The 12,103-nt window shown below is 38.1% G+C and overlaps 1 protein-coding gene across 1 annotated transcript in view; it reads right to left on the reverse strand.

Moving 5' to 3' along the window:
- LOC103778810 (histone-lysine N-methyltransferase 2C-like) overlaps window positions 1–12,103 on the reverse strand; it is a gene marked incomplete at both ends in the record, with an annotated part of 118,304 nt that overhangs the window by 56,579 nt on the left and 49,622 nt on the right. The window contains 5 exons of the mRNA XM_008946423.1: window positions 1,886–2,046; window positions 2,838–3,010; window positions 4,153–4,267; window positions 6,045–6,216; window positions 6,912–7,074. Coding sequence (XP_008944671.1) covers window positions 1,886–2,046; window positions 2,838–3,010; window positions 4,153–4,267; window positions 6,045–6,216; window positions 6,912–7,074 — 784 coding nt within the window. The remainder of the gene's footprint in view (window positions 1–1,885; window positions 2,047–2,837; window positions 3,011–4,152; window positions 4,268–6,044; window positions 6,217–6,911; window positions 7,075–12,103) is intronic.

Below are 12,103 nucleotides of genomic sequence, written 5' to 3' on the forward strand. Positions count from 1 at the left end.
TGGGTATAAAATACTGCATGACTGTACTGATGTAATAGCTCCAGATTACTCCTAGCAGTTGAGATGACAGTCCTGTTCTTCCTTAGGGAGCTGAGTATGCTTGTCAATACTTTTACTAGCTAGAAATCCTAACAGAAGTATTACTTAAAAATTTAGCCTTTCAAATAAACCTGTTACTTATTCAAAAGGGTTTTCAGCAGAAGATTGGGAGTTTTTCCAGTGTAAGTTTTGGATATTACTTGAGAACATCTTTTGATAGCACAAGAGGAAACGGCCTCAAGTTGTGCCAGGGCAGGTTTAGGTTGAATATTAGGAAAAATTCCTTCACTGAAAGGGCTATCAAGGAACAGGCTGCCCAGGGAAGTGGTTGAACCATGACCCCTGGATCTGTTTAAAAGCTGTACAGAGATGGCATTTAGGGACATGGTTTAGCAGTGGACTTGGTAGAGTCAGGTTAACGGTTGGACCTGATGATATTAAAGGTCTTTTCCAGCCTAAATGATTCCCCAATTCTATCTTCCTGTGTGTTCTGAACACACTGCCTGAGAGTCCAACAGCCTCCACTAATCTTTCAGAACAGAAGTGATCTTCAAAGGTTGAAGTTACTACTTTTTCTCAGTTGGCACACATGCTCACTGAAAAGAGTTCTCCTGCTCTTTTACATATATTTGCCTACTGCCACTGCCCTTCCTCCAGGATCATCTCTTTTTCATGATTTCTTCACTGCTCACAAAAGGTCTGAACTTCAATGTACAAGCTAGCATCACAGAGAATTACTTGTTTACAGAAAACATCAGTTTGAATACACAAAAATTAAAGAGTTCTGTTGTAGTCCAACACTTCAGGCTTTCAAAACCACAGATACTTGCTGCAACTGAGCTATTGCTTTCTCTTAACAATTGATCAGTGCACATGCATTGCTGTTTAAGCATCAAAAATGCACATGGCAGTGCTAGTGCAGTTGATCCGTTCGATTTTACCTTGCTCCCAAATTTAACCACACCTGTTCTTCTCTTGGGAAGCTCAGCCTGCACAAGAGTAGACGAGAGTAGGTGCTATCCAACAGAAGACATGGTGTGAAAAACACAAAGGCTTTCTGTTCTGAGTTCATTACACAAGTCATGTGGATGACTCACTGGACTCAGGTCAACAGATCCAAGTTCTCTCTGTTTCCTTACTGGTTCTGTGTAATTTTTTAAAAAACACTTTAGACCTTTCTGTAACTTCCCTCTCCACGATTTGCTTGATTTATCCATTTAGACAGGAATCTCTCAAAAACAAGATGCTAATCACATGCCATTTGGAAAAAGGAGACCTGATGAAAAGCTCTTCAGTGAAATATAACTCTCCCTTGAATAGGGCAGCTTCCATTGCTGTGTCCTGCCTGGACACAGTGAGAAGAATGGACAGTGAGAAGAATGGAGAAGAATCCTTGTCACCATGAGACTGACAAGGAGCAAGAGTGGAACAGGAAAACTGGATGTCTCCAGGAACACCTCCCAGAAGCTGGCTTGTGCCTGCTAGTTAGGCACAAATGAATAAACCAATTATGCTGTCAAATGAATACATTGATTTACCATATCCAAAAAACATAAGAGAAGTTTACAGCTACAGGCTGGGAAGGCAGAGCTGGAAGGTTGAGGGCCACCACTAAGGTGCTTACATGCCCATATTTCCAGTACAGGATCCAGAAGCCAGAAAGCCAGAACATTGAGAAGATGGCTCATGCACAGATGGCTTGAGAAGCTGCTGCTAAATAAAGGAATGGATGAACCCCACAGAGTACAATATGAGTGACTGGTTCACAAAAGACTTAGTGAGGCAGCTGCAGATATTTCTATTCGATGTTAAGTGTTTTAGAAATGTGAAGATTATTTTTGATTACCTGTTATACTGTCAGGTTCAGGAATGAGTTCAGAAGTGTCCATTATATCACATGGCTGAGTCTGATCCCCTTCTCCTTGTTTACAAAGAGTGCAGACATAGTCTTTCAGCTGAGACTCCAATTCACTTCCTGGAGACCTGTCACATTCTATGTGAATCCACCTGGGGAGATTAATTTGGAGTGACTATGATTTTAATAATAAAAAGATCAAGCATGCTAGTTAAAACAAACTTTAAAATAGCACTGTTTTCCATTCCTTAGGGGAAATAAAAAATTTCAACCAATGCCTTATGATGGAGAATTTTAGAGAAATAAGCATGACACATCATTACATCAACCAGCAAACAAATTTAAACACATAGATCTAAACTGTGACTAAAGCCAACTGGACACCACAACATGAATAGCAATATCAAGACATTGCACAGCAAGATACAACAGCACTGAATATGAAACAATCTGCATTCCTAAAAGGTTCTTAATAATGCTTTTTTTTTAAATAAAAATATTATTACTGGCATAACAAAACACACAGGATTAAACAGAGAACACATACTTGAAAATTTAAAAAAAAAAAACAACAAACCCAGACCATTACAAACAACAGTCTTTAAAAGTTAGAATGATGAGTCTCCTAGTCTGCTTACTTACTAAATAGATGCAATGGAAGAAGCAGCAGCAGCAGCACATATTTCACCTCAGGTATTACATCTCAAATAACTGCCAATTAATACTTATTTGCTAAGATTAAAATAAGACTACCTACTAGTTGCCATTGTATTTAGGGATGAACAATCAAGACGTTGCACAACAGGTCAGTGTAACATTGTACATCAAACACAATCTACACTCTCCACAGAAATACATCAATGTCATAAAGCTTTAGTAATAAGCTTGAAGTCATAAGCTTTAAAGTATTTTAGGACAACCTAATGAAAATTAGGATTCTTACCTTTTGCACATGTGACAATGCAACATATCTTTCTGGAAGTCTTGGAGGCACAGTTTTTCACAGAAAGGACAAGATAAGTTGTCTTGCTGTTGGTAACAACTGTCACATACCAAACAATTATGGTGCCACTGACAACTTGTTCGTGTGCCACACTCAGCACATACTCTACAGTTCTAGAGATCACAAGAATTTAGTTGTTAATTATGGTATTTCACAATGTGATAGAACTGCCATTAACTGACATTTTTCTGTCCTTGATAACATTAATAAATTACCCAGGATCTGATAATACAGCATGAAGAGCCTGTGCAACAGATAGAAGAGTTTCCTTGCACTACTTGAAGGGAGTATCTCTTATAACACCAAACTTTTTTTATTCCAAATTTCAGTCATCTTATGACTTCCACAAACTGACTGAATTTAAATACGTTTCATATACAGGGACTTCCTCTGTTAAGCTGAAATCCTATTTTAATTATTACTTAACACTTACAAAGTTACTGATAAAACAACCAATTCATCCTGCCTTCCTCAAATGTAAAGGAACCCTTGAGCTGCAGAACGGCTGTTCTGGTAAGCAAGAAGTAGCTGAATATAAACTGCCTTCAGTACAGATCTCACACACTACTGCACAGGTTTTAGATGACATTTTAGTACACATTAGCTCATGGGACCAGCTGCTGTTAAGTGAAGGCTATGCACTCCACCTGGAGCCTACGCTCCTTGCCTTCCCTGTGGGTGAGTTAGTGCCCTACGTAGGCTGCTTCAGCCACTGCACTGCCAGCCACCCTCACAGGGCAGCTGGAGAGACACGTCGTTATGTACCAGTGGGATTCCTCCAGAAATTGCAAGTTATGGTGATGGGATGAGGGGTAATGGGTTCAAAATGGAAGAGGGGAGATTTAGATTAGAAATTAGGAAGAAGTTCTTCCTTCTGAGGGTGGCACAACACTGGAACAGGCTGCCCAGGGAAGTTGTAGATGGTCGATCATTGGACGCATTCCAGACTAGGCTGGATGGGGCTTTGAGCAACCTGCTCTAGTGGTAGGTGTCCCTGCCCATGGCAGGGGGGTTGGAACTAGATGATCTTGAAGGTCTCTTCCAACCCAAACCATTCTATGATTATGTTACATGGCAACAGCAGTGCACAATACACCTAGAACAACATACAATGAGAGAATCATTTAAGTTAGAAAAGACCTCTAACATCATCAAGTCCAACCATCACCCAATACCACTACGACCACTAATGTGGACAACAAAATTTGGGCCTCTATAATTATTCTGGGAATTATTCTGAAACCTTTCAACTTACTTTACATTTCCAACCATTTGTTGGTACAGCATCCATAACTGGTTGTAGACAGAAAGTATGGTAGCCTTTGTCGCATGTATCGCACACCAGCATCTTGTTGTCTTCCCCAGAATGTCTAAGGAAAGTAACGTGGGGTTAAAAAGAATTATTTAAACAAACCATAACACAAAACTCTATTTAATGGAGAGTCTAAACAGGAAGACACATAGCTGAGCACATGAAAATATAGGAATACCACCTAGAAATAGCTCCCTGATAATGCTCTCAAATTCATATTTCAGTACGAATGAAGACCACTATGGCCACTTTAACAAGTGCTGAGCCTGTGAAACCATTCTGAATTCTAGAAATTGCCCCACTTTCATTTACACACATGGAGACAGATTTAATGGCCTTTCTGTACTGAAATCAGTTCAAAATCTGAAATATGTGCTTTGTTTCTTTCTGAAAAGAGCATACAATTGTACTTGTTCCTACAAACAGTCTGATTGTATTCTTTCCAAGGAAACAAAATGAGCCATCACCTCTGACTACCAGAGCTCCTACAACGTCAACCAACACGACTCCAAGAGCAAAACAAACATTAAAGGAAGAGATTTCAAATTTTCCTACAGTCATGTATTACAGAGCTCCACCACAAATTTCAGTGACAAAATAAATTTGCAGAGAATAAGACAAACAGTTTGTAAATACCTAAAGTCGCTGTGTTCTGCCTTAAATAGGTTATTAGGTACTATTTCATTACCTGGGAGACTTGATATTTTAAAAAACAGTAAATGCTTTCTCTTTGTGTGGAGATATGCTTAAAATGCTGTTCTTCAACACTGGCATAAAACTGCCATATTGCATAAAGTAATAGGTGTGAAAATATCACATTGTTTTCTGCTTTTCCATGAGAGAGGAGGTTTGTTAGCAAATACTGTCATTACCCAATACAACAGTTTTAAGGGTACTTTTTTAAATGTGCTTCACTACTATGACTTCATTGCTGGCATTTGCTATCAGCAGTATGTGATCAGGGAATAATCAATCTTCTTTAAAGTGAGGGAATGTGAATGCTAGCAAATACCAAGTGTTCTGCTTGGAAAACAGCAAAGCACTGACTGATCAGGTACATGCAGCAGTAGTGAGGTGGCTTTTTTCCTTCATGCTGTCTCAGCTCATGTGACTAAAGCTGAACAAAACTTTACTTTTCTAGTAAGCCCTTTAAAAAAAAAAAAGGCAAGCAAAAGAACCCTGCAGTGCCCATCAGATTAAGTTATATGAGAGCACGCATAAAGGCAGTCAGAGTTTTCAAGTGAACCCTCATAATATTGCAACAATCAGGATTCTTTGTCTCAGTATTTTTCTGGTGTAACAATTCAATCGTTGTTGCTCATGTCGCTTTTTTTCTTGCGTAACTAAGCCACGTTTTTGTTTTCATAATAACTCATTAACTCCCTCTGAGAGATACTACAAAATAGAAGAGAGGGCCTAATGCAAGAGACCTACCCAGTATGTGGTACCTGCACAGCTGGAACGCCAGCTGAGTAAGAGCACAGGTTTCCAGATTATAAAGACACTAAATTAAACCAATTTGTTAATTTGAGAAGAATCCTCCTGTATAAAAGGAGAAAAAAGTCAGACGGTTTTGCTGCTCTCCAGAACCTGCCAAAATAATGGTAACTCTGGGGGTATAATGCACAGGAGTTCCAGCTCAGCTCATCTGGAAGAAAGTTCCCAACACAAGGGTTTGTTCGGAGAATTTTAATGTAATGTCATAACAGATAGATCTGGGTAAATAACCTACACTTTTAGGGAAAAAGAATGGTTAAATAAAATATACGTTTTAAAATCACAGCACATGAATTTCATACCGTCCTCCTCCCCCACGCCCTTCAAGTGTCACTTACTTGCAGTTCTGGCACACTTTGCAATCGGGACACTGCCAGCCTGCTCTTTTTAAAGGTGTGACCTGTATGTCCAGGCACATCCCATGGTAGTGCTGGCCACAGGTAGTACAAAAAAGTTGATCTAAGAGGTCTCCAGGGCTGTCGCACACTGCACAATTTGCTTCTTCCTTTGCTACAAAGAAATATTTTTTTTCAATTATTATTTCATTCAAGATTATGAACAATTTGATGAACCCCACAAAGCCAAGAAATTCTTTAGTAGTTCTTATTCATACAGAACTTGATCATTCTTATGAAATTCAGATTCAATTAATATACTTAATAACTACTCTTTTAATTTAGTTTTCTGATATATATATATACTCAACTAATCTTCTCATAACAGAAGCACATTCATTTCAAACCTTAATAAACTCTTACCAAAAGAAACAGTTTTATTCCTCTGATGATAAAATTGAGAGCTTTAGGACCAACTCTTCTTTGGAACAAGGACAAAATAAAGCTCCTGGTAGATCTAAATCTATTATTTAGCTGAAGATTTTGCAATATTTTTGCTCTAACTTGAGTTAGAGCAAGCAAACCTGGTGATGTGAACTGAAACATGATGGAAGACAAGCCTTAAGAGTAAACTCTTCCCATGTTCTGTCACTATAAAAACCAAAAACAATAACCTTACTGTGCTGTGTTTTCTTTAAAAACAGAAGAGTATGAACTTGCACCTTTCTCATATCTGAACATATGTGAATTCTTGGGAACAGGAACTGGGAAAATTAGGTCTGAATAAATGCACCCTTAAAGTGATCCTACCACAGAGCAGTTTTCCTAAAACCTGGTACTAATTGTGTCATTTGAATCCTGTGTACTTACATCTTTCAGGAGCCTGATCAATATGGTCTGGACAAAGGAGGGACAAGTTACTGAAATCCTGAAACGTGCCTGCTCCAGCAGCACAGGGGTAATGGTACATCTGGGTACATTTCTCTTCACAGCATTTGATAGTGGCTCCAAGGTGCTTACAATATGCACATCGCTGAAAAACAGACGTATCAAATTGTTCAGCAACTATTTTTTCTTCTCATTTTTCAGCCAGATCTGTTCCCCAGCCTCATTTAACAGACACACAACTCGGCCAGTAAAAGGGAGTGAATACTGAGAAGGAACCTAGCAGACCGTCTTTCAGTGGCACTCCCACTTTCCAACTTAAAATGTTGAACGAAACCTACTCTAAATGCACTCTGAGGGCTGAGCTTCTTCTTGTCATAGAAAAGCATCTTCTAGATGTTATCTAACCTGAGCTATGCCTTCAGTAAAGAGGCTTGGAGACTTATTCCAAGTAATACAGGCAAGACCACACTACACTGTCAATAGGTCACAACTGAAAACCACACAGGCTCTGAAAGTTGTAGTGTAAAACCGTAGACACTGTAATCAGAAATGCAAATGGAAATGAAATATATTTCACGTTCTAGTGAACATCTTACTGACATTATACAGTTCTCTCTGGGATGATAATGCATTACATAACCTGGCACTTTCTTCTCATCTCCCTTTTCAGGGCTACACAAGTATCACCACCAAACCTCGAGAAGTCATAAATAAGCACGATTATTATTAGACATCATAGCCACATTTGTAAAGAAATAATTTCTCAGAAAGAACTACCCAATAACCCTCCAGTTCTCTAGTCAAGAGGGAAAAGATTCCATCAGTCTGCTTGTAAAATATCACCAACACCTTTCTGATTCAGTTAATCAGTCTTTTTTCTTTCCTGGATTCATTACAGTCCCTGAAGCCCTGTAACACGCTTTTGCACTTTTTCACCAAGGCAACAATACTTTTTAAGGCTACAGCACTGTAATATTTGGCGTAAACTTCAGAAAAAACAGGTCAGTGGCTCACAGGAAGGCATACATAACATTCATCAACAACTGAGCTCGGGGGGCTCTCGTTTTTCATAGTAAAAATAAAATACTAACACTGACATGTTTGATTACTAGCTCAAGTGTCAAGTAACATCCAAATATGAACATAAAACAAATCAAAGAAAAGTTACATACTGCAGCTGCTTAATTCTTAGAATAAAGACAATATTTATTACCATAATTCTTCTGTGTTTCAAAGCCTGGCATGAAATTAGGCATGAAATAGTGCTACCACAAGTCCACAGATATCAAAACTAGCCTGCATGAAAATACAAATCACAAAGCTGCCTGTGTTAAGAGCTACACTGATATTTGTAAAACCAGACTAAATTAGCATATTCAGCAAAATATCTGCCTGCACCACAACTCTTGGACAAGAGAAAAAAAAAAATATGACTTTATGCTAAACACCACTACAAGATAGAACACTTTAGGACAGAAATTAGAGCGAGTCACAAAGGACAACTACTGCCATGTTTCTGTGCTGCAATGCTTAGTCTAGTCTTCAGATCTGCAAGACATTTCATCTCTACCTGTATGTGTATCACCTACTAACAGTATGGAGAAGATGGATTCTGTTACTTTACTAGGCAAAATGCAGAGGAGAGGAGGGGGACAAGGTAAGCATCAGTAACACAGTCCCTGAAGCAGGTAAGAAGGTAGCAGCAGTGATTACATTTAAGGATGCCAACAAAACCAAAGTCATGTAAGAAACTTGGTTCAGGAAATTATACATTCAGTAAACACTCACTGAGGATGTTGTAAAAGATAAATCCTGAACTTAGATGTGACATCATGAAAACAGAACCCCAAGCCTCCAACTTCATGAGCTGCAGCTGCAGAGTTAAGAGCATACAATCCACTGCACTATTTTACACCTGGCCCTCCTACAGCCTGTTGAGATGGCCCAGGTTAGAGCTACGGCCTGACCCTTACAGGCAATACAGTGAATTTTTCAGGATAAGCAATAGTAAGAATGGGAACTTAGGAGAAGCTAAAGTCAAAAATGTGTCCCTCAAAAAAGTATTCAACAGAGACCCTGTGGGAACCCATAATTAACCCTTAAGAATTATCTAATCAGGAAAGAAAGTTATGCAAGAACCACAAACACTTGAAGAATCCAACATTTACAAAAAGCTGGGAATAAAGGATTGAAAAGCAACATAAATGGCATATTAAAACCTCACATCTGTTTTTCAAAACCACCAATCAACAACAGTACGTAACAAATGTAAAATCAGAATGTACCTTTTCCCAAATGCTGTATAACTAAATGATGAAATTATTAGAAATGAGCAAACTACAGGATTACTGCAGAGCCTTGAAAAATGTTGATGTTGATTTAAGGAACCATGTAAAATGCTGGAAGGAAAATGGAAGCCCAAATTACATTTAATTGAACCCTTCAAACCCATCTGCTAAACTGCACTGGCAATGAAAAGCATTTGGCAGATAAGTGAAACACACACTTTAAAACAATGTGGTATATATCATCTGAAGCAAATAAAAAGCACGGAATATCAACATTTGCTGAATTTATAAGAGAGATAAAGCAATCTGAAGAAACAAATGCCCAAAGGTATTTTTTTTGGCAACAGCTGTTGATGAGAAGAGTTGTCTTCCAGCAGCAGAAGCCAACACTTCTCTGAAACCAGGCCACGTGCTATGACCCCAGAAGAAAAAGTACACAACTATTACAATTAACTGACCTTCATGAATAAAGTAAGCGTGTGAACAGTGAAGTATATTAACTTATATGTTTTTTAGTTATAAACTCTGCTAAATAAACTCACTAACAAATACTACTTTACTATTTTATTGCTAAAATAAAGCATCAGGACAGTAGGAGGTGGAAGGAAGGAATTGCCCATGAGATGCAAGTCTTTATCATGCTGTGTGAGGACAGTCAGAGAGAGCACAGAGGCTTCAACTCCATCAGCACGAGCACAAAGGACGACGTTATGTGAAGAGGGGGAAGCTGAATCTGAGTAGTCAAAGGGGAGGTATAGGAAAATGGTGTCAAAGCAAGGCAAACACTGTTCTGTTCATGGATCAAGTAATTTCACAGCCCTGTTCTACAGGAAAAAACCTTTACAAGGTGTCAGAAAGCTAGAGAGACAGTTCTTATTGATAGCACATTCAATAAAATAAATGTTACTCAAGCAAGTCAGCAGAGTATGTTGCTACTCAAAAAGTCCTTTATTGGTTATCAACTGTTTTCTTCAGCAAGCTCCCAGTGTGCTCATCCACAGCAAGAAAGCTTCAATCCCCTCTGTAATTCTGCTCCTTCTCACTGCTCTGATTGCCACCATTTAAAACTGTCCATATGTCCTTCTACTTGGTCCTTTTCACCATTTTCTTTTACATTATTTTTTTCATACAGACAGAAAAAGATCTCATTTTTAAAAGCAAACAGCTATGCAGTCTTTTAAATTTCTTTTTAAAATTCCCTTTATTCACTAGTCCCATTGGATCAAATGTGACCTTGTTATACAAATATGGTAAAAGAGGAAGAACTAAGTGAATTAACAGAAAACACAAGAAGACCCAATCAGTCAACCTCCTCTCTTTTCTAGTTGTGTGGGAGTCCATTCCTCATGAAATAAAGCAGCAGAAACTGCACAGAAAATTTCTGAGAAGACAAAACCTTGCACTGCCATGCTAGAATCATAACTGCACTAAAACCAGCTGCATGAAAAGGTTAGTTCTGCCTGTGGCTTGGAAGCTCAACTGAACATCACAAAGGCTACTGGCTTTAATGGAAACAGATGGCTTAATTGTAAAATGGTGACAAGAGAAACAACTTACTGTTTAGGTCTTTCAAACTTTCCTACATCACTTAAAAAAAGGGGGGGGGGGAAGGAAAAGATAAAGACAAAAGATGTATTCAAACTTTACATCAACCTTCCTGTTCCCAGGCTTTAAAGTACTCCTCAACTTAGGGCTAGTTCAAACGTAGACAAGGTGCCTGTGTTTATGATAACGTGAGATCATATCCAGATAGTACTAAGAACAAACCAGATGTCACATTTTATCATTACTTTATTGCCTTTGGAGTTACCTTCTAGCATTACTTGACTCAGCAACTGGACAAGTAACAACCTTTAGGAGGCAGACATTAAAGAATGGCAAAAAAATGGACTTTGACTAAAGATAAATGTTAGGATTAGGTTTTGTAAAATTACAAAAGGTTTTCACTGATTATTAACTTACTTAGCTTTAAAAAGGTCAGCTGGCAAAACCTACGATAACAATAAGCAATTTTAATTTTATGATAGTGTACTCAAAAATGCACACAAGCCATCTGCCCTTAGTTAAACCACTTAATGTATTACCTGCAAGAACAAACGTCAGACACTTAGCTACTGAAAACTGCTATCATACAAATGTGTAACTAAGCAGAACTGGACCACAACATCCTGTCATTAACAAGACCGCAAAGAAATTTTAGTATAAACAGTAATTAATGAAATATTGATTACTCCATCACCTAGAAAAAGCCTTATACTGCTTACAGACACTAATCACCATTAGCACTTCCAATGTCCAATACACTCTTTTAAGTAGCATAAAGCATTTAAGAGCACAGTGCAGCAAGATGGCAACGTATAAAGAACTAATGGCTTTTGATTTAACTACTGACTTGAAAAGGTACTAAATTATACAAATTTTCAGAATTATTGTCAGTTACCTTATGTGTTTTAAAATTTTGTATTAACCTTGTCATACATTTGGAAATTAAATTTGTTACAAGCAAGACAATCAGAGATCATTTACTCTTGTTCCTCAATCCTCAACACGTATCAAGATTGAAGAAATGAAAATTCAGATTTCTCTCTTATTACTGTAATTTAAAAAAACAATGCTCTTAACAGAGACAGCAGGTATTAAAACTTCACTACTGTGCCCGCTGCATGCTCTGGGTACTCTGAAGCAAGCTTAAAAAAGAAAAGAAAAGAAAAACAAATCCACTACTGTAGAAGTGAAGTTTTGCTTCTGATAGAAGCTTTCTGATATGAAAAAACATCAACAACCATGAGAGATGTAATTTGGCCAAGGTCAAGATATGACTGAGAAAGACTGTCTCCTAATGCAGAATTCTTGACTAGATACTCCCCATGCATCCCTAATCTGACC

The sequence above is a fragment of the Merops nubicus genome, unplaced genomic scaffold, assembly GCF_000691845.1.
Source record: "Merops nubicus isolate BGI_N331 unplaced genomic scaffold, ASM69184v1 scaffold9108, whole genome shotgun sequence".
Taxonomy (NCBI): domain Eukaryota; kingdom Metazoa; phylum Chordata; class Aves; order Coraciiformes; family Meropidae; genus Merops; species Merops nubicus.